Source organism: Cygnus olor, chromosome 3 (assembly GCF_009769625.2).
Source record: "Cygnus olor isolate bCygOlo1 chromosome 3, bCygOlo1.pri.v2, whole genome shotgun sequence".
NCBI lineage: Eukaryota > Metazoa > Chordata > Aves > Anseriformes > Anatidae > Cygnus > Cygnus olor.
The window spans coordinates 86,607,751-86,632,225 of record NC_049171.1 but is presented as its reverse complement, the minus strand read 5'-3'; the positions used below and the strand labels follow the sequence as shown (position 1 = coordinate 86,632,225).

Below are 24,475 nucleotides of genomic sequence, written 5' to 3'. Positions count from 1 at the left end.
GTCTAACCATCTCCTCCTGTCTTAAAAAAAATAAATTAATTCTAACCTTGTCCTCCAAAGTGGTGGCGACTTTGTTGAGGTTTAAGTGTGTACTGAGAGTCAGAACATAACCGGAGACATTAGCTTACTAATAGAATTCCCTTTGGCAAAAACAAACAAACAAACAAAAAACATTACTTCACCAAAATAAATACTAGAAGTTACTTTACTTTACTTTACAAACCATACCAAACTGCATCATCTAGCATTTAATATTCTTTGTACATGACATACCATCAGTTCCACAGAATATAAGTAGTATCTTGGTTTTCATTAATAAATGAATAAATGAAGTAAGTTAGACTTTGTATTTGACTGGCCTCCAGTTTTCTGCACCTTCTTTTTTCCTTCTCTTTTAAATGTAACTGGTAATGGCACATATTGTTTCAGATACTTTTCCCAATTTGACTACAGCGAGTATAATCCAGGTTCAGAGGATCTAAAACATTTGACATAGCTTGGTAGACTAGCCTGTTTTTTCAGTATAGTAGACCAAATTCTCACATGACCGTGACTGGTGATTAACCTTGATTTTCAAATACTGCTAAAGTGTTCTGAGTCAAAACAAGCAAACATGAAAAAAACAATAACCCGCCCTCCAAACTCTAATTCTTCTTATCTTTTTGGAACAAGGGTATCTTCTTTTCATATTAATCTTCCATTTAATATTTACTTCGCCATTTGTTGTCTTTTGCTCCTTGAAAGCGACATTTTGCGTCTTGATTTTTCTTACAGATTATCCATTCCATGCTACCTGTACTCCCATTTTAGCAAGGTTTGTATTCAACTACTGTTTTTGAAGAAAAGCACAATTCTCATTAATACCATTTGTTCATTCTTCACTTTCCGTACAATCCTTACAGCTCTTTGACAGTTTAACCAAAATAAAACATGAACTTCAAGAGAGCAACTTTATTATCTCTCCTGCTCTACGAAAAAAACAAAACCTACCATTTCACAGTTATGTTCTATCTTTGCATTCTCACGTAATCCCCTCTGAGTCACTGGGATCAACTCTAGAACAGTTCTCAATTTGATGTCAAAAATATCCTGAACATATCCCAGTAATTGACTGGACAATCTCAATGGTTTTTATTTTAAAGTAGGTCTCTATTTAAAGTAAAAAAAACAGCTCCTATTTTTTTGGATGCCTGGAGAGAGATATGCAGCAATGTTTAATTAGGATCACGATTATATTTAGTTCTTAGCTCTAGGACAGACATTTGCCCTGGTCAAATCCTTATTTCTTAAGAGTAAAAGGCAAATAATATTTTTCTTTGTCATGTAAGTTTTGTAAGGATTAGTGCAATGAATAATGAATGGGATCCTGACAACTGATGCCTGTGGGGTGTTCCACTTGGACTCTAGTCCTTCCTCTTTAGTGGAGATTTTCCTTGCTGACACAATATTCCCCACGTAAGATTCCTTTTAGTATTCATTGATGCTCCCTTTAGAAATAGGTGATTCATATTTCCCTTTAGAAATGATGGCATCGCCTCTAACCTTTTCCACACTGTGAGCTTAATAACAGAATAACAACTGCTGTGAGGAGTAATTGCATCAACAGGTGACAAGAAGTGTAATTAGAGAGCGATTTAATTTCTCCTGCAACACAGTATCAATACCATACAGACTCAAGAAAGCCAAGAGGTTAAGAGAAAAGAAAAATGGCTTATGTCACTGGTATTTTCTCAAATGTGGAAAAAAATTGAAGAAGTGGTTATGAAACAGAGGTTGTGTGTCACATCAGGTGAGTGAGCGTGATGATTTAGGAGCTCACTTCCATAACACCATATGATCAAGAAGAATACAGCCTGAAACAGCAGTATAGAAATGGTCACCGTTTCAAGTCCCAGTGGAAGTTGTCATTCTTTCTTCCCCATATCAATGCCTGTTACTGCTGGGCATGCACCACTCTCAATGTACAGGGCAATGGAAGTCCAGAGCTCACCTCCTGGGGGCAAGGGAGCAGCAGTGGCTCCACAGCCACTCCTGGCAAGGTCAGATGCTGAAATCATTGCTCCTACGTGGCTGTGGCAGAAAGCAGTCACCTTGGACCAGTTGGATGCAGTGACTATCAGGACCACTCTCACACATGCAATTTGATGTCTTTCATAAGACCATCAGAGACCCTTTTAAAGTAGCTGCTGCATTCAAGGAAACTTATTCAAAAGTGGAAGCCCTGACTGACAGAAGCAAGCAGCTGCAGGATGCTCTAGCAATATGCTCTCAAATTTCTAAGGCACAGCTCAGTCACTATGTGCTTTAGCGCAACCTACATTCAAGAGGCCCATGCATCAATAGCTAATTAGAGAACAGGCAGTTTGGATGCTCTCGTTTCCAAACATTTCCACTCTTGCTGCACATGCAGCTTTCAATCTCTTTAAATTCATTTATTGATGCTTGTAATTGAATGCTGAATCATTTTTTTTCCTTACAACCTCTCCTATGAGAAAAGGCAGCACACCATGATTAGCAGACAAAAATAAATGAGTAATAAATGTTGAGTGGATCAGGAGAAACCTTGAATTCATTTCAATAAAATGAACGCTTTGGGGAAAGGCTGCATCTTGGGAATTTCTTGCTCAGTTTTCCCCCAGATTTATAACATATTCTATCCAGAATTCTCTAGAAGGAAAGCAGATTCCAATACCCATGCATTAATTGTAATGGTGAATTATTGTAACCCACAGCAGTGTTTTAAAAAGCATAAAATTATGTCTCCAGCTAGTATATCAGCTTAATGTAAAATATTCTGTTTTCTGCTTATATTCATGATGCTTAAAATCTCACACAGAAATACTAAGAAGCATCCTCTTTCTGTAGTATATTTTTTGCTTATCACCAATGAGAAAGTTTTTACGCATTTTCTAAATGCTAAACAGCCACAGACAGTAAGTAAAACTTAACTCAATAATAAACACCAGTTTCAATAAATTGAAACATTAGAACTGTTTCCAAGCAGGAGTGAGCATTATTTTGGTGATAAATAATATTTACACAATTATGTGACAAACTACGAGAAACACAAGATTACACAGGATGGGGAGCATAAGGACACACAATATAAATTGGAAGCAAGAAAATGATGAGAGTATTGATCGACTGTGTTCTTATAATGAGGAATAGGATCATAGGCCATGGGCAAGGACACTTCCAGGTTGCCCAAAGCCCCGTCCAACCTGACTTTGAACACTTCCAGGGATGAGGCATCCACAGCTTCTCCGGGCAACCTGTGCCAGTGCCTCACCACCATCATAGTGGAGGATTTCTTCCTAATATCCAATCTAAACCTACCTTCTTTCAATTTTAAGCTAAAGTAAAGTTGTCCTATTACAACACTCCCTGACAAATTGTCTCTCCCCAGCTTTCCTGTATGCGCCCTTTAGGTACTGGAAGGCTGCTGTAAGGTCTCCCCAGAGTTTTCTCTTTCTCCAGGCTGAACAACCCCTGGTTTTGCCTGTATTTGTGTTTGGGATTGCCCCAGTGCAGGTGCAGGGCCTTGCTGAACCTCATGAGGTTCACACAGGCCCACCTCTCAAGACTGTCCAGGTCCCCCTGGATGGCATCCCTCCCCTCCAATGTGTTGCCCATGACACACACACAGCTCTGTGTCATCAGCAAATAACAACAGCTCCAAGATCTACAACAAATGACTGCTGCTGAGGTTTCTCTCTCCACCGATTAACATGTTTTCTAAGACAGACTGACCTAGCGTTAGTTTGAGATGGCGTGCACTGGTTACAAGGAGAACCACGCAGAACCTACAAAACCTTTCATGGAGCTTCCAAAGAAGTTTTATATTAAATCCAGGAAAAAATGTTTGTGAAACAAAGACTGATCCATCCGCCAAATGCTGACAAACAACAAAGACAATCTACTGCTAATGGAGTCTCTATGCTATATGTGTTTTGCTGCCCTTACACATGAACTACCCCTCAACACCAGCCAGCTGATCCGCAACAGCAGGCTCTTCTCTACCCTTTCAAGGCTGCCTCCCCAACCTCCCTCTGCCATCCCACCCCATTCACACACACACACGTAGTAAGTGGTACAGAAGGCTGGCCTGCTTCAACACAGCACATCATCAGGCTTACTTAAAAACACAATGTAGTTACCCCACAATACACAAACTGTATTATTTTTTTTTCAGTCTCCATACAGTTATTTTTAATACATTCCTTTATGTCAAGGTAACTCAGATAATCAGCATTATTTCTGAGAGCTTTTTTTTTTATTCCCCCCACCTCCCTAATTCTATCATTAAATAGATACTATAACAGCAGGAAAACTATATGAATGTCACTGCACGTCCTATTTTATTAAACCCTCCTGCCTGTTTTCATAGGTCTTCAAACCCAAGAATTAATTGAATTAGTTCATAACACTGATTATTGAATGTCCCCACATACCATCTATAAATCCATTAACTTGCATTTGATTAAAACGTGCTCTCTAAAAAGGCAGCAAATCTTAATTGGAAAGGATGAAGATAAGGAATTCAGTATCTCCCTGAGTTTGTGCCAACAGCTAGCCACCCTCACCGCTGAGAACAGTCTGTCCTAGATCTTACTGATTTGGCTCTCGTTACATTGATGGCTTTTTTTTTTTTTTAATGAAGTGAAGAAATTGATCTAAGCCTATCATTGTAAGGTATTTTCTCCATGTTGTATTAACAGTACACCTCTTCTGCACTTGTTAGTGTTTCAAGACCCTTCTGAAAGCTAGAATCAGATTTTAACATTTAAGTGTCAGTCTCATGAACAAAATTCCTGCCTCCTTTTCTTTTTAAACTAAGGAAAGTAAGTGTAGGGATATACATATATAAATATATTTATCTTTATATAGAAATAAATTAATAATGTTATAACTATGTATTATTTTATATTACATTATATATTTATAATATATAAAAATGAACTTGACCACCCTAAAATGCACTTGCAAATCCCCAAACTATAAAGCAGTGCAAATTAAGTTTTATGACCATCTTGTTCTTTTCACCAACGATTTGCCACACAGCACAAGTGTGGCACAGAGAACTCTCCTAAGCAGGAGTTTTAGAGTTGCTCCCATCTTGTTGACATATATATTTAAAATTGATTTTAAATCAATTAAATGATTAAAATGATTAAAAATTAATCTGGAAGCTAAAGACTTTGTGATTCTTTCTGTTGTAAATTATTTTATTCATATGGAAAAGGTTTTTTTTTTAATATATATAATGTTCTTTACAACTACATGAACAAGGTAGGTATTATATGTGCTAAGTATTATTTTAAAATCAGTACTTGAGTATTTATAATACAACTATATGTAAATATCACATTCTCCTGGAGAACTACATATATTGTATATGAATGTTTATGTGCATATGCAGTGAAGAATGCAAAAATAAAAGCCGTTTCAAGCACATGATACATGCATTACTGAACAATATTAAATATTACATAATAAATATTAATTAGTAAATACTGAACCAACATGTAATTTCTTATGCTCAGAAATTATCTAAGCATGCAACATTTCAGAATGTTTTTTCTCCTTCCATTGATCAATAGCAAAATACCTAAGTCTTTTCCCAACTCATCACATACACCACAGAGCCATCCTGAGATACAGTCATTTCCATGACAAATTTAGTTTTTTAAAATCATTTTTCTAAATATTTGTATCTGCAAGCAAAAAAAAAAAAAGAGAAACTGTCTATTCCTACACTGATTTACAATTTCCAAGGGTTTTACATCTGTGCCAAAAATTACTTTGCAAGTGCTTTTTTTTTTTTTTTTTTTAAAGCAAGCCCAACTGTCTAAATAGTATGCACATGTTCACAGTGCTGCAAAAAGCACTTCCAGGGTTTAGCAAAAAAAAAAAAAAAAAATCACTTCTAAAAGAACTCCAGTGTTTGCTACTGGCAAAAGAGCACCTGGAAAACAAGCAGAAAGGGAGACTTTCACTAAATTTCAAATTCCCTGAGGTTATAAGGAAAAATGCTTTAGAAATTAAAGAAACATGACGACTTACAAATGATAAATTTTCCCACTTAATTATCTTCAATAAAACTTCCAATTCCTTCTTACTGAATGAACTTCAAGAAAATTCTCTCTTATATCTTGACAACATAATAAAAATAACCAAATACCCGGCATCTCCCACAGACATAAAATCCTCCTCTCCAGGTACAAGAGAAAACTTCACGTACCATTGACACATTCAAAGACATCACAGCACTTGCCAGGTGTTCCATCTCCACGTGAGACTATTTGGGGAACGGAGCCTGCCTCACACATGGGGAAACCACATAAACCAGAGAGACACTCGCATCTGAAACCAGAGAAAAGTAAGGAAAAACCCATAAATAAATGAAGCCACACATAAAGGGAAAGAATAAGCAAATGGAAAATGGAAATCTATAGCATAAGTTCCAGTATTAGTATATTTATATTTTAGAATCATCTCCTTTTAATCTAATGACCAAGATCATTTACCAACCTAAACTGTTCTTCTTTTTTTTTTTTTTTTTTTTTTTTTTTTAATAATTATTTTAATCATTGGAACTCTGCTAGGTCAAGCAACAAAAGGTTATACTGTGTTACTTCAATACCCCAGTAGCATAGGTAAAAATTCAGGAACATATTATTTCAAGATTGTTTGAAAAATAGCGATATTCTTTAGATTTTTAAAACAGGCTTCTCCTTCAATTCCATGAATAATTGAAACTGATGAAATACTAATAGCAGTAACTGCACCTATTCAGAAGAAATAGCATCTTCACATTAGGAAACTGTATTATACCCAGTTTTACATAGGGAATAATTAAAGACATCCTGCAGAATCATTACATTTAAGCCAAATGAAAATAACTGCAGGTGTCTTCTCCATGCAAGTAAAATTTAGTTATTTAAGAAAATAGCCTAAATAATTGGAAGACAAAATGTAGATAAACAGCAGTTGCATTTGTTTCCAGATTCTTTGCTTTATGATTACCATAATTGTTTAGAAGTCAAACACTTCAGATTTTCAGTGAGTTTACATTTAACATAGTCCTTGCCCCAAACATTGGGCATACTAATGGAATAAATAGCAATGTTTCAATAAAAATGAACACAATGAACAACGAGAAATATTCAAATATCATAGCCAAGAATGTCATGGTATAGCACTTAAATTTTCAATTGAAGTTGACAGGATTTTTATTTAAAAAAAATGTAGGTTAATTTAGCATCCTACAAATACATATGAGCTTCAAAAGGAAGCAAAAAAACTGAGCAGATCTTTTAATTACAAGTTAAAGAAATGAAAATTAGAACTATAGCTGTTAATAACTATTGCAAATATATTTACGCATTCCAAGACAACCCCCAAATTAAACCATCCATAAGAAACACCATCAGTAATTAATGAGCTTGCTTATTCTTTATTCTTAAAAACTAAGAAGATTGATTCTCCTCTGCCATGACTGTCTTGTTAATTGCCCAACAGCCACTGCATCTTAGACCACGGCTCAATGAATGACAAAGGGTCTCTCAACAGACAGGGTTTTAACAGCTCTCCCTTTAAGTCTCATCAGCATTGGAAAAATGTAAAATTCTACATTGTAAAGTATTACTTAAAAGGAAATTTGCAAGGAGTACAAGTAAACTCAAGTAATCTCAGAAGACCTTTAACATACTATCATAAAAGTATTTTTTAAATATTGTATTATGGCACTATGTTATTATAAAGGGAAAAATGAGTCATTGAAAAAAATAGTATTATTACATCACATTTCACAAATAAGGTTAAATATGTCCAGATAAGCAACATAACACTATATGCACATATATCCTAAAGTACAGTGACGACTGTAAAATGTATTTCATTTTGGGATTTTGTTTCATAGCATTGTTCTTATCATAATAGTAAAGGATAATAAACTAAAACAACAAAAAATATGAGTAAAGAAACCCAGGATTTATTTATCATACCTTTACTTTTGACATTTTTTCCCCACAATTTATTTGTAAATTAAAAAAAAAAAAAGGTGGGAAACAATTATTTTATTTTCTGTATGCCTTTGTCTTCAGAGACGTAGAGGGAAAAAAAGAAGCAATATTGGTTCTGCTGCATGGGATCAAAAAACCCAAGGATTTGTGACAGTAGCTTCCTTTTAAGATAATTCAGTCCCTCCTCTCCTCTTCAGCCTGACAATGAAGGGTTAGGGTTGGGATGGTACGAGAAATGAAGAAAAAGATGTGGGATGCACACCTGCCAGAAAGGTTTCTTCAAAGAAAATTACAAGAAAACATTTATCCCTCCTTTGTTTTCCCTTTTCCTTATCCTACAAAACCCAGCAGATATTACTGGAAAATATATTCAAGAGTACCAGCAGAGGAAGGCTATGTACGCCACCCTTTGGCCAAAAGAAAGGAAGAAGCCAAGAGTACGCTAAGACATGCAAGTAATCTTATAGAAATCCATACTATCTAACCTTTCTCTGCCCCAATAAGAATATATTTATTGAGGAAAAACAAAAAACAACACAACCCCCCACCCCTCCCCACCAACAAAACAAAAACAAAAAAAACAACCAACAAACAAAAGAAGCAAAAAAACTCAGAAATCAGCCAATTAGCACTGTCACGCTCAAGAAATCAGTATCTTAACCCATCCAGCAGTCATTGCTTTAGAAGCTGCTTTTCCCTTCCAACAATAAAACCCTGAAATAAGTGCCTACATATTCCTGAAGAAGAAAAAAGTCTTTTAAAAATACATATAACAAAACAAGTACAGACAAAATCAAAGTAATTTTATAAACCTTGATAAAAAATAGGTTGCACTTCAACCACCCTATGTTGAATACACAAATAACCACTGGGAAAATGCGCAGATCAAACTTCATATAAGTTCCCTCTTTTTCTTTCCACAGAGAAAATGGCAAACATGATGGAAACATAGTTGTGGACCAAGTCTTGTGGACCATAGTTGTTTCCAAGTCTTGTGAGCTGAAAGTACCACTCAGTCATATCACCTTCACAATAACCTTTTCCAGACATGCCTGTGTCCTCTCTATTGCTTGCCTCACAAATTATCATGAATCACTTGTGTTCCAGGATAATATGAAATGGTTAGATTAATAACTCATACCTTTTTTTGTTCTCTCACCTTCTTCTCAGTCAACTGCTTTTAAAATTAATCAGCCAAAAAAGTAAACCCAAAAAACTGAATAACTTATGATTGACAATCTTCTAAAACATGGGCTGAAAAAGAAGTTTAGAAGATTGTTGGGAGCAAATGTTTCTTTTTTTGCAGAAACAAATCCCTTCCAGTCAGAATAATCAAAACTTAGCATACCAATTCAAAAACAGGAAAACAAAACAAATACAACAGTGTAAGTAAAACAAAACTCCACCCTCCAAAAGTTTTAATAAATTGACTTCCCATTTGGATTAAAAAAAAAGTCCCTGCATGGAAGAATGTCAAAGCAGCAAATAGTCTCAGATGGACTTAAATAGTCTGCATTCTTTTCAGCCAGCTCTGCTAGGAAAATCTTTGACCATCTTCCAGGCTATTAGCATGGAAAACATTGTTTTGGAGACAGAAGTCTTTCAGTAAGAAACCCAAGGAATTCTGGTAGCTGAGTACAGCTGTAGCACTGCCAGAACAACAACATCTGGAAATTCTGAACAAGTGATCCAGTTCTTAATAAGAGAGCAAAATCAGCTTTATAGTACTAGATTATTTCTGAAGTGCTTTTTGGAGAAGAGGGACGGAAGAGAAGTTGTATTCCAGCTCTGTACATCATCACAGGCAGCTATCCATGTGCAGGGTGTATCTTAGCCTTGCTACTGAGCATTAGGTTTGGAGAAAGGTTAGTAGGCTAGATTTGCTGTAAGTCTGCTGACGGTGACCATGCCCCCTCCCTAAATAATTTCTATAAGATTCAGCAGTTCACAATGTTGCCTCTGAGCTGCTCTTTCTGTAACCATAACTTGTCTAGGGAAAGCATGTGCAGCCTAAGTTACTATAAGGAAAGCTTCCAAGAGAGAAGGCAAATTTACATGTTGCCTTGTCTCTTTACACAGGCTACAGCTACACTACTATAACATGAAATAGCACAGGGGCATTGACAAACTGCAAGATTAAAGAGAGGTCAGTATTTGAGGTACTAAGAATCACTCAGTATCTCCCCCTCACATACCTTATTAGCAAAGACTGTAAAGCAAACTCATACATCAGAATAACAACAAATACCCTAAAAGAAGTGAAGTTAGGACAGAGGAACATGTCCTTTTAGCAAGTAAGGACAGTCCTGTAAGAGAATACAGAGCATTTTTATAAGTGCCCAGAAAGAAAAAAAGGAGAATCAAACAGTCATCCAAGAGGCGTCACACAGTGCTACTTGAAAAGGTGGCAGGACAGCCAGGAAGAAACCAAGATGCCTAGCTAAGAAGTCAACTTTACATAAGTTTGACAGAATTTTTGAAAGAACAGACTGAACCTGACAGGCAAAAAGGAACTGTGTCCAGTTCTTCAGGTTAAAAAAGAAAAATAAATAAATCCTAGAAATTTCAAAAACAGCAAGAGGAGTTTCAGTATATAAAGGACCAGATACAAGACTACTCTCAAAATCCAGCTGTGTTCATTAACCAATGCTTTACAGACTGAGAAAGGTAACAGCTTCAGTAATACAAATGACCAAATGTTTCATTTGAATTTCCTGCAGTTTTTAAATTCTTCAAAGCAGAAATAACTTCATCACTACTTTTGTTTTGTTTTCATTTCTGACATAATTTTTCGTTTTTTCATTTTTATCACCAAAAATGTAAAAATGAAAAGGCTGAAGGAAAAAATAATCAAACAGAGCACTTGTAAATTACCATTTTTATTTAAAATCTAATTAATCTTGGTTCATTTACTTCTGTTATTGAATAGATGAAAAGAGAGGAGGGCTTAGTAGCCTCAGAAAAGCTGTTCTGATGGTTGGATCAAAAGTGTTCTCCAGGCCCAAGGCATAATCGCTATGAAAATAAGAACAGGCACTCTAGAAAAAAGACTTAGTACCAGTGAATGGGAAGGTTAGAGTGGGGGTTAGGTGGGGAGAGGGATATTTATTTTAAGGATCAAAACAAAATCAAGTCTGAAGCACTGAGACTGGAGAAAAGCATTCCTGAAACATACGTCACATTCCTTTGCAGATCTTATCACAGTCCTCTGTTTTTGGTCCTTGCAGGAATCTAATACAAGTTATATTACTTTTAGTAGCACTTGTGTTAGCTAAGTGTAATAGAGAGAACTCCCACAGATCTGTCAATAATACAAACTACTGAAAGATACTCTAAAAGAGGGAATATTCAGAAGAGAACTTTCAGCATTATCAAAGGCTGGTGAAATGGTGGCAAGGAAAAAGATTAAACGCAAGAAAGACCCTCCCTACCATCAAGCATATGGTATAAGAGATGTTATAACAAAATGAAATATTAACATGATATTCTCATGAAATCAACAATCATACTACCTACACCTGAAGCCACAATGTGAGTTAAGTAGGCAGCATGTTGAGTTTTAAGCTGGAGAAGTTAAAGCTTAAGGAATCAACCAAATGCTAGCTTTAGAAAAGGTCTAGGACTAGAGTTAACAAAAAGCGTCACTGCAGACAAAGCCGTTTAGACACCTCCATCCAATGGGTTCAGATAGAATTTTTTTTTAATCTTCAGACATACTGTTGGAGAGTTTTAGCCCACAAGTTCAGGGTCACTGCTTTATACATTTTGCGTTTTCGGTTTTGAATATATGACTAAGCCAGTCAGTAATGAAAGTATTCTTTCTTCCTAGATAGCTTTTAGTATTTTATTTTGGAGATCAATAATAAACCCGCAGAAGGATATGACAGATGAACTGTGGATAGTGAATATAAGAAGTATTATCTGACCATTTCCAAATGCTCAAAAATATTTCATTGCTTCTATATCAACTAAATGTCTCATATGGAAGTGCTTCCTATTCTAAGTCTCCAGGGGGATTACTTACCTAGAAATCATACCTAGTATGCTCCCAAGAAAGAATTCTCTTCCAAAATTTTAGATATATGCATAGATACAAATGTTATTACAAACATATACCCAATATAATAGTGCATTTTTCCATGATTATAGTATATAGATATATATAGAAGTATATTTATACATAGGAAAAATTTAGACATTACAAAAGCTGATTATCTAGCTTTTAATTAAATATACTGCAAAAAAAAAAAAAGGAACTGATTTCATGCATATTTTCTGTATTATTACTGTTAGGAACTAGGAAACGTGCTAAGGAGGGGAAGAGTTGTAAAATCATCATTCACATCAAGTAGATTATAATCTTTTCAGGGTTTACTAGAATCCAAACAGTTCATTTGACCAGATGACTTTATTTCATCCTTTGACTAAAATTAAATTAACTGGTCTGTTTTCCAGACAAATGAGAAGGGAAAAGAGAACAGTCACAAAAACATCATACCGTGAAACAAGCAGACATGCAACCACTGGCCAAGTACACTGATATATGTATAGACCTTTTAGAATTCATCACTACATGAATAAAACAACAAAAGCCAGTCCAACCCTGCATTTTTCTCATATTTTACCATGACAGATTATATTTTTATCTTAGACGTCTTTTTTTTTTTTTTTTTAAACCACAAGATTACTGTTTCAATTACCGTTTTCTTAGGTTTATCAGCCTCACCTTTCATAATATCATAACAACATTTCAAACCCAAAGACTGAGTATACTTAAAAATTGTTTTCATCTTCCACTTAACAAAGATACAAATTATGAGGGTCTGGAACTAGATCAATTCACAGAAAGGACGTTTGTATCAACTCCAAGCATTTATTGCTTTACCAAATTAGTAATGTTTTGTTATGGTACAGTGCTCTTTATGTAACTTATTAGGAAATATAATTCCAAACCCTCCTGGTCACTTTTTTTCCTCATTTAAATAGAGTTAAAAAAAAAAACAAAACACTAAATATTATGCATTCCTGAGTATGTTGCTGTCCTGAGATGATTTCTCCACTTTGCTCTATGCTGCTTAGCAGAATAACTTTGAGAAATCATTCTAATATTTAAGTCAAAAAGGAACAAAAATCATTTATATATCTCTCAATTCTTTGTTAAGCTGACATACAAATGAACACCTGTAACAAGGCAGACTGAAGAGTCATCTAGCACAAATTCCTGCCTCAAGCCATTTGAGCTCACTGGCTTGTACTAAGTAAAGAAAAAAGTTTTGGAAAAAGGAGTGGCAAGTGTCACTATAACCATTTTTCCAGGACATCAATAAACTGCTTCATCACCATAGCATGAAACATAGCTCTGGGTTCCTTCTGAGAAGACCCATGAGGGGCTGAAACAGTTCCAGCAGAACACATCACAGAGTACACTAGTGTGACAGCTGTGATCTTTACAGACACGGTCTATGCTCTCAAATATCAGGATCTTGGTAAGTAAGTTAATAATTTATTTCCTTTTCCCATAGACAGTGGTTTATTCAAGATATCTAGGAAAGAATATGTCTCCCTAAAACGAAGTCATCAGGGACTCAAGATAAGCAAACAACCTCCACGCCCCCAAAACAAAACAAACAAAAAAACAGAAACCAAAACACACATTATTTTTGAATTTATCTGATGGTTTAATTTGAGGTCCCCCCTTTCTTCTTTGAAAGAAAAAAATAAAAAAATTATTCCACATTTAGCTTCTCCATGTCCTTCACAGTAATTTTTTCATACCCCTGAATGCAACTCTGTACAAGTTTAGGAAGGATACATCAACTAAGACTCTCTTTGGCAACTGTTCCATGCTGTGATCATACCTACTGCCATTCTCTCCACTAACTTCACTATAAGTTTTCATGTAAGATGGGCCAGAAAACTAACTGTTCGGAAGGGGCAAAAGTGACCTTCCCCAAAACGTGGTAGTTTATCTTCCAAATGTATTCCATTATGAACTTCATTTAAAATCAAGTCCAGAATATTGCTCCAGAATCCCAGCATTTCTGAAACCAAACAACTCCATTCAATTAATCAGATCTTATTCATGTAGCAGGAGCCACGTATGCAAGAAATGTAACCCTGTTCTAGTAATAAGTTTCTTGAAATTCCACAATTAAAATTTCAAGGAAGAGTAGTGGACTACTAATTATTTTAAAACAGTTAACAAACCTTCAGTTTTGCTTCTCAAATATTAAACAATTTAAGAAGGAAAAAAAGAAACAGTAGTTTGGGGCTGCTGAAAACTGACACAGTTTCCTGCTATTTTCTAGAGAAAACAGAACTTCAAACTTTTTTGATACAACCTCGGTAATGTTGACATTATTTCCTGCTCTGAGTATTGTCAGCAAACTGCTGGGAAATTCTCATATCTATATCCCTTCTAAACTGCAAACATACAAGTGATAATTCTATTGCTTTTTTATGTATATGGGTCTCCCTGGGCATGCAGTTGTGAGTTTGAGAACAACTGTCAAATACATTATTGATCTTTGTGTTACAAATACAAATTTGCCTGTTCATGTCAGCAACTATTCTGAACTAAATCACATATTCAATTACCAAACAAATTAATCAGCTGAGTAAGTAGAAGCAACGGAGAAGAATGGAGTGGGAGGTGAGTAGAGGAGGGAGCAACATTCAGTGTGTTCAAGGTATACACTAATCCTTAGTCCGACCAGTGAAAACTAAGATTTGTAACAGAAAAATGTCCACCACCTTGCTTATTGTAAGTTGTCTGAGTTCAATGACCAGCTTGCTTTGCCACAAAACAACAAAACAACAGATTTTATAGACACCACAATCTCATTCTGCTTCCAAGCATAAAATACGAGCATAGCATCTAAAAACAAATTAAAGTAACTCTTAATTTTATCTACCTGGATTAAAATTTCTTCTTAAATTGGAAAGTGAAGGAGCAAATATAACTAACAGCAAATGGTCAGAAAAATTACTAGCTATACTTTTTCATAAAAAGTGTTATATAAAAAAAGGAAGATGCTTGTATAACTATTATCAACACTTCCTTCCCACGTGCAAAAGCTGTCCCTCTCCATCCCACCCCCTTTAGGAGTAACAGGCACCTTCCTTTAGGCACCATTTTCTTGTAATTCAGTACTTTCTTGGAGTTGATAGAAAGAGTGTGGATATATATTTATAACTTATAAAATACAGGTGCAAAATGCTGATCTTATAAAAGATGCATGCAGTGATCCCTATATTTATAATTTACAGCTTCTCCTGCAGAAGATTTGCATAATATTTCTTCTGAAAATGTTCTCAAGTTTGACAGTTTTTGACACTCAGAAGTCAGCCATCAGTCTCCATAAATCTTTTCATTGTCTCAAGAGCTTCTGTTCAAGTTTACTGATGAGGCTTTTTAAAAAAAATATTTTTTTTAATCATCTTTTTCTCATTTGTGGGCTTGAGGAAAACATGGTTCCTCCCCAAACAGCCCATATTGTGAGGCTGGATGCCAGAGCTACAGTAACTACCATCACTCTGAGAACATCTAGGAATTACTGAGACAGCTGCACTAAGTGAAGAAGAAGGGGATTGCTCCAACTTTGGATCCAGCAATTCACTACATCTTCTGAGAGGCCAAAATGGAGAAGATGGACATTGACAATGGGTTGCCTATATAGGTCACGTGTGCCCTGCTTTTATGCTCATTTTTTGTGGATATTCAGTACAGTGCACTCAGCAAACGGCACTGAATAACACTTTTTCACTTAACATATCTGATTGAAGAAAAATGGTTTTCCTGGAAAAAGTATTTACTGTCTCATGACTTTTGAGGATTTCTCTTTAAAAACTAAAGTATGTTAAATTGCCTAAACTCCTAATTCCAGATATTATGAAGCTTCACAAAACTGCAGTGGTCTGTTTAGACTTTTCATCAACTCTGTTAAAATCCAATTGCAAGCCTGAGCTTGATGTAGGATGGCTTCCACTAGCATCAATGGAAGCCTTTCCTTTGACAAAAACTACCTCTTCAGTAAGGAATAATCTCCAAGTCAACATCACATGTTACAACACCATAGTACTTCTATTAGTACTTCAGATGGAAAAATGGTCTGATAGATTTAAAGTACGGTAGGAACAACCTGAGCAAGATGGCCATGATAGCTAGGAAAACGAAGTTCCAACACTCTGATGAAAGAACTGAAGGCATGGCAAAGTTTCTGCAGCACCTTAACATGCTTTTGTTAGACCTCAGGTCCAGCTACGAAGGTTATTCAGAAGTCAAATCCTGAACAGAAATCTCAGGAAGATACAGGTGCTTGGATTTTGTCTTACCAGTTCCAGCTGAACTTTCCTGTAACAAAAACTGGGATCCACAACCACTTTCTCTTGGATACCATTTCTTGATGGGTGGAGGAGAAGGATCTAAAAATTCTAAAACAAATACAAGGGAGACCTCTGTATCAGCACAAAAATGCTTAAGAGAGGTGACTGGTACTTGGGGAAGAGAGAAAAATTGCATCTCCTGAAAAATCATGACTGCTCTATAAAGAAGGTTGGTTAATCCTGTACTGAACACTCAAACAAATGATATATCATAAAATTAAGGTCTTCCAACAGTAGGAAGACCTAAGAAAAGAATACAGGCAAATATGAAATAATCATGTTATGAACAGGAGCAAGGCTGAAAAGAACTGGCCCAGACAAGCAGTTGAGAAGAACTAACCACAACATCTCCTACTGAATGGGACAGATGCACAGATGATCAGGGACTCAGAGGCCACCTCTACAGTTGCTTTCAGAAGAATAACACTATCCAACCAGCCATGTCTCATACCCTCAAATATAATGCAAATACAAATGCAAATAATAGCTCAAAAGAAAACTTACAACTATAGAATTCCCAGGTATGGTTCAGGTGGCCACCATAAAAGAAGAAGAAAAGGACCATGCTGGTTTATGTCTAGCTGTTACTAGGATTCCCTAGACACTGGTATAACAACAAACACAGAATACATACCAGTGGCTCGTAGATCTCATACAGTGATAGGTTGTGGACACAACAGATGTTACAAAGGAGGATAAAGTACCTTAAAAAGCAATTGCTTACTAGGTAAAGCAATCTAGAAAGATAACAAAATCATGAATTTATATTTAAATGCTCTCTGAAGAAATATGATTTTTGTAGAAACAGTTGCCATAAGATCTGTTTCATTTCACTAAAATGAAAGGACAGTCAAGTTGACTTGACTGATATCTACGAGTTTTCTAAAAAATAAAATCAAAAATGCTAATTATAAATTTCTCCAGTGGCATCCATGTTGTGCCAAAGACAGCTAAGTTCAATTAGAAACAAAAGACTACAAATAATAAATCAGGCAATTTCTTCCTTTAGAATCAAAGTCAACCTAGTAAGGGTATACAAAACTTAGAGAATGATATAAATTACCACTATTCTTTAATGTTGTCTTCAGAATTGCTAAATAAAGCGTATGAATTTTTTAAAAATATATAGTACAATACAGATACAAAAGACTGTTTCTTTAATAAAAATTATTATTATTATTATACATATATTTTACTTTAGGTATGATAATAAATTCTGGTTTTGTACTGTTTTAAGTTGCATTCAATTTCCACATAAAACATAGCTTAAAATAAACCTTGAATAAATAAATGATTGGCTACTACATGCAAGTATCACTCATTTTCTTAAGCTGTAAAAACTGTAACTGTCTGAGAATCTAAATGAACTGTTGATTACTTCTCTTTACCAAGATGTATCTTGATAAATTAAGTACGTTACCTGGTACCAGCAGTAAAATTTCCATTTAATTCCAAATCAACATCTTTTAATGTTTAAGCTCATAAATGAAATCAAAATACTTCTGAAAAATTTATATGTGCAATTCAAATAATGCAAATAAGAATGCTAAAAGTTTGCTTTTAAAAGTTTAACTTTTATCATTTGTTCAAGAAAAGGATTGAAGTAAATTTTTGAAAATCTTTGTGTTAATAACAAAAATGTAAAATATATCAGCAGCTTTCTTATTCATCAAGTATCTACAGGTTGCTTTATTCCTTTCCTAGAACCATATATTTTTAATGGAAAAATCTCTCTTTATATTGGGAAATAAAATCCAACAAACGAATATTTACCGTCCACTGTATTAGATTCAACTTATAATGCAGACATATTAACTGGTATCCCTTCTTATGCTATTTAGCCTAAGTACTCTCTCTCTAATACTTGTGTTCAATATGCAACTTGAGTGTTAACTCAGACTTTTTTATTGCTACTTCTTTTAAAGAAAATGTAAAAGTTTAAAGCATGGAGTTAAATGCTTTAAAACTTAAGTAGACAGACTGAATTCATTTGTGGCTATAATTTACAAATTCTACACTACTGCATATAAAATAAAAGTGAAAATCTGTTTTCTTACACATTAACAGCAGCATCATTGACAAGTACTATGTAAGAAAATGTATCTTGTTAAATTTCAATGGCAGAGATCAAATTCATTGATCTCTTCATAAATACTGTAGAATATCATCATATTTTTATTAAATTGAGTATATTCGTGTTTTGAACACATGCATTTTAGAATTGTGCTATGAAACAAAGTTGTATTTTCTTGGAAGATTAAACAGCTGTCCCCATACTATGCTTTTTATTTATTTATTTATTTTAATGGGGCAGGGTGGGATTAGACTGCTTTCCAGTTAAAGCTTTAGGAATGGGAAAAACAAAATACACATGTGAATTGCCCCCCCAAAAGTAGAGAGTAGTTTCTACATTGTAATCACTGATATTTTATACTACCATCCAGGGAACTAACACTTTTGCTAGTCAAATATATATTTTTTTTTTGACACTGAGAACCAAACTCTGGCATTGCCATTCATAGCAGCCACAGATTGAGACATTTTAACTGCATATAAAGTAAAATTAACATGGCAAAGACTATTCAAACGTAGAAAAAAATTCTATGACTAATTCATTGAAGAAATTTTTTCAGAGGTTTTCTTCTAAACAATAAGCCTATAGTCCTACTCCTCCACGCTACTCTATCCAATTGAAAGTTCTGCATTTGCTACGCTATCCAACCATCTGTAACTAAGCGATGGTGAATTGGTCTGAATCAAAAAAATCTTGATTCGCTCATCCCTCAAGCCTTGGAGTCTTTTGGACTCCAATTTTGCAAGAAAATAATGGAATCTGTCAAGAGCCCTTCTTCACTTTTATCTGAAATATGAAGTGATTAATCATCATGACTTATATTCCTGTTTCATTTAGCTCACTCCTCTTCAAGTTTGTTTGTAATTTGTTATTTGCTTCTGCTGAGGTTCATTTGCATGTTCTTTCTCTTGTCCTTCCACCACAACCTTGAAACTGCTTTTTTAAAGCTAAGACTGAGACACAAGACACAGGACTTGATATTTTGATAGACAAACACATACCAATTATTTTTGAGCCTTTTCTAATCTAGAACATATTTGGGCTTCTGGTGCGAACTTTTTAAATAAGTAGGTCAAGTGAACATCTTGCTGGGATTTAGTGAACATACTCCTAAATGCTTCTTTCTTCTCAGGAAAACATGTTATATTATCAGCAAGATGTTGACTCATCGTGACTGATTCCCTTCCAAAATCTGGGGAAGATGGGTGTGGGAAATGTTTGTCTTCAATGTTAAGGAGTTTGGGAAAGTGGATATATTTCTACTTCATAAAAGCAAAGCTTGTAATACAATATTAATTAGACACCCTTCCCCCCCCCCTTTTTCTTTTAACCAATACAAGGAAGAGGACTAGTGAGTACAGAGCACAGAAATTGAGGGGAAGGAGATCATATGGTCAGACTTTTAAAGCAAGTTTAGTATCTTCAAAAGACAGAATCAAGTTTCAGAAAACTGTAAGAGCAACACTGGTTGTTTTTATCTATAATTGCATCCTTTAATCCTTATCAATTCAATCTTTTATCATTTTTTCCACCAGTTTTCTCAGAATTGATATCAAGATAACCAGGCTTTAATTAATTGTTTTTTCTTCTTTCAAACATTGGCACAGTACTAACACCTCTCTTGTTCTCTAGAATTTTCTTGGTTTATCTGCTTTTTATTCAAAGCTTGACCAAGAAGAGACAGGGGAAAAAAAAAAAAAAAAAAAAGATCTCTGTGTTTACAGAGCACTTTAAAAACCTTGAAGCTACCAGGTCTGCAACAGGCGTGGACACTGGAAACTGGAGCAAGGGAAAAGACCATACTTAGATGACATGGAGAGAGAACGCAGTAGCAGGAGTGTAAAGCTAGAACAGGGAGAAAGGAAACCCACAAAAGAATCAGTTTACTAATGACTGTAATAAAGAGAGCAATCAAAAACATAATGAGGATGTAAAAATATTTAGTGTGATGCTACTCGATCGTACTATTTACTCTTCTACATATAATTCCATGAAGAATGCATGTGAGCAATAGAGATAAAAGCCAATAGCAATCACAGAAGTCAGGCCCTGTTACAGGCCATTCTTCATAGATACAAAAAGAGAAATTTTGATAAAGAATTTTGCATTTACAAAAAATTCTTAGTGATCTGAAAGATTTGAAGAAAATTCATTCACAACAGAAAAACTGGATACATTAATAGGATATGAATTGTTTTCCTAGCATACTGCAAATAAGAAGTTAGACAGGAACAAGAAGCAGGACATACATTGATCTGCTCCTGCTGTATGTGAAGTTGTCAGCTGTTAACTGAGTCAGTGACAAGCACTCATTCATCATTTACCACGATACTCATTGCTTTCCACTTCTGTTGTTAAGCCTGTATTTTAGTAGCAGTAAACAAAAATTGTAACTTTTGAAAAAGTCATAATAAAAATAGTTTGATGAAGACTAAAAACTATGATTTTATGAATCACTCTTTCCTTTAAATTAATTACTCTTGTATGTTCAGAAAAACATACAATGTCACTCATTTTGAATTTAATTCTAATGATTAGAAAGAGCTATGATATGGATTCAGGTGGTTCTGAACTGAATTACAGCCAATGCATTGTTAATATTCACCATGTTTATTAAGAAATTCCCAAATCAAGGAAAAATGCCTTCTTTTCCATGGGTAGAGTCATTTATCCATAAACCTCCACTTCCACTTTTTCTATAGTTTTGAAATGAAAGGCTCATTGGATATTAAGATCTTTACTTCAGATATAAAGGTCCAATGTTTCCTCAGATCCTATCAGTTTCTAACCTGAATTCCAAGAATTTGATTTTCATGTTCAAAAGTAACTGAACTTAGTTTCCTTTTCTGCTGTCTTTTCATACATATACTTCTGTTTCTCTAATATTCATCTGCTCTTTCTTTTTGGCTGTTCCTGTGTCCCCTGCGTTCCTTTATTCACCCACACTTCAAGTACTATCCTTACCACCAGCACATGAATGACCACTGCTGTGCTTCTGAAGGAAGACAGTGCCATAGAGCTTCTAAATAATTAAATAAATTACCAGCAGGCACACAACATGTAAAGCATTTACATGGTCTTAATGCTGCCAGATTTGTCTGTCCTTCTTCCCTTCCCACTAACTCTGCTAACAAGTGTGTTATTGGTTATGCTGAATAGGCAACATAGGCTGAGCCACAAAATTAAAATTAAGAGTACAAGACTCATGTAATTGTTTCAACCTGCCTGCAGACTAAGCTATGCTAATTATGTTTTGCAGTTTTACACATCAAGGAGGACAGAAATTTTCACTCACTCACACACACACACAAAAAATAACACTCAAATTCTGATCTGATCATAAGACTCCAGGAGCTCAGAACTCATCTGTCCCAGCCCTGATCCCCTGTTACACTCTGATCCCAGTAATGCACAACAATCAGATTTCCAAGTGGTTTGAGGGTGATTCAGAGTTATTTGATAATTCACACACTCTGAGCCTGCTTGTACAATTAGGGTCTTGGTGTGCAGGAGACTGGACTACTGTTTTGGTCACTTACATAACATACAAGTAAATTTCAGTCATCACTTACATTTAACACATAGCAAAACAACTGGCTATATTTTTTAAATATTATCAAAGAAAGAAAAAATGACTCTTTCAAGGACTTGTTTGCTCTAAGTGTATTATGTAAGATCAGTTCTCATGTGTGCCCTAGAAATTGAAAATATTTTCAAATGATCATTTTTCTGAAGTAAATGAAGTTTGATTTTCTTGGTATTGTGTTCATTAATAGAAGGAATGCTGATATTATCATCTACAAAGATGAAAGTGGATAGCGTCCATTTCTCCCACCCAAGCAACAAAAAAGTAAACCACAACCTTTACCACTATATTACAATGCAGAAATATAAAACCAAATTTTATTTTTCGAAACAAAAACAATTTGACCTATCTACCAGTTTTTAACCCAGCAAGTTAAAAGAAAGTTGAAAGTAATAATTTAACATTAATGTAAATTTTAGATTGTGCAAAATCTCTGATTGTTAATCTAAACTAGAAACATAGGAAGTTTTGTTTCTTTGACTTTACAATCTACCTTTCTGAATACAGCCCTTACAAGCATTTAAGTCCAGTTTTAAGTCAGTTTAAGTCCAGTTTTAAACATGTTGAGCTGTAGTGGTGTCAATACTGACACAATGGCTAGTTAAGATCTACAGCCTCCTGTGCAATCTCGACTAGCCAGGCCAGCTCTGAACTAATACAAAACTACTGTAATTCCTAGGAAGGTTAATGAGAATATCTTAAATGATAAAGGGAGGATACTGAGAACTCATACCATGTTCTGGTCCAAAGTTAAGAAAACAAAGGAAAGAAAGTAACTTTGAATGAAAGAACATTAATAGCATTCAGTGAATAAAAATAATAATAATTTTTTAAATAGCAAACTACTATGTATATTATACAACTGCAAATACAATTTATCAAATTTAGAAAAATATTTTCAAATTTTTATAGACTGGATTATTGCGTTACATGTAGTACTTCACATCTCTTCTCATGTCTTTTTTTTTTTTTTTTTTTTTTAATAAATGTGTTTTTAACTCTGCACATAGTATGAGACCCTCATAAAACAGTTACCAAGAAATCACCATATTAAACATACACACAAAGGGTACCCAGTGGGGAAGATCTCCCATCCATTACACAACTTTTGCTATTTTCTTTCTGAATTCTTTTCAAGTTTATCAGTTCTTTAAAATCTCACAAATGGCTGATTATTATGGTGTGAAAGATTCTCATAACAAAAACAAACAAACAAACCACTAGTTACACATCTACAATAAATATTTTCTGTTTTGTGTAAAAATATTTTCAGTAATGGTACTTTTTGCTTGAATGAATAGTTATTGGGCATATTGCTGAATCAGATTTTGGGAAGTGTGTTGTAAAATCATAAGCTGAAATTGTGGTGCAGAAGTTTGCAACAAAACCAGCTCAAAATTGTCCAACTTTCCTGAATTTGTAGTAAATTACACCTACTTAAACAACAGACTGAAGTATGATGGAAATGATTATTTGAGATTTATGTTTTGCTATGGTTCCAGATAGCCATTGTCTGTCAGCTTATTATAATGGTTTTCTACACACAAAAAATGCTTTATTTTCTTTAACTAAGAAAGATTTTCTTTGGCAAATCTTCTTCCTTTTCCATCATTTAATTCCTTAATGTCAAAGTCCTTCAGAAGTTCCTCAGAATGATTTACTTTTGTAAAATGAATTGAATACACTGGAAATCCACTTAATCTAGAGGCACAAGCCCTTCAAAGTAATTTAGTAAAACTCTACGCATTTGCACTGAGAAGAATCTTCCGCTTCAAAAAGATGGATTTAGTATTTCTATCAGCCCGATACACCTTTAACCTACCTCATATATCTTCTATTCTGTATTACCTTCTAGTGCCTCAGAGGTATGAAATGTTGTCCTATGTTTATAGTACTTGCAAATTAAAAAAAATATACTCAGCCATCCAGACACAAACCTTTTGGGCAGGGTACAGCAGCCATCAGCCGTCAGCCTGACTTGGGTTTCATAGCTATCCAGTGGGCAAACCACTTGCTGAACAGGAGGGCATTCCACTGTGCTGCAATCCACACTGAACACTAAAGAGGAAGGGGAGAAGAAAGTTCCTTTTACTCATGCTTTAGAAGTTTTTGACAAAATAATTCACCTTAAGCAATGAGTTATGCATCAGTCTTCAAACTCAAGTCAGAAAAAGGATCTGCTGAATGTATGTTTGGTAGGTGACATTACAAAAAGACTCTTTAAGACTCAGGAAGCAACTAAACTATATTATTTAATTAAAAAAAAGTTATAAAAGTTATACAGGCAACCTTAAGCAATAATTAAACTAATGAATAATATTAGTTACTAGAAATATACTACGTTCCAAGAATGTATTCCCCCCCCCGTCCCCCCAGTTTTTAAAGCAATTGATAATAATATTCTTT

The 24,475-nt window shown here is 34.8% G+C and overlaps 1 protein-coding gene across 1 annotated transcript in view; it reads right to left on the bottom strand.

Annotated features, from left to right (window-relative positions):
- CRIM1 (cysteine rich transmembrane BMP regulator 1) overlaps positions 1-24,475 on the bottom strand; it is a 181,361-nt gene that overhangs the window by 63,728 nt on the left and 93,158 nt on the right. The window contains exons 4-5 of the mRNA XM_040550892.1: positions 24,007-24,127; positions 6,242-6,363 (exon numbers count right to left, since the gene is read on the bottom strand). Coding sequence (XP_040406826.1) covers positions 6,242-6,363; positions 24,007-24,127 — 243 coding nt within the window. The remainder of the gene's footprint in view (positions 1-6,241; positions 6,364-24,006; positions 24,128-24,475) is intronic.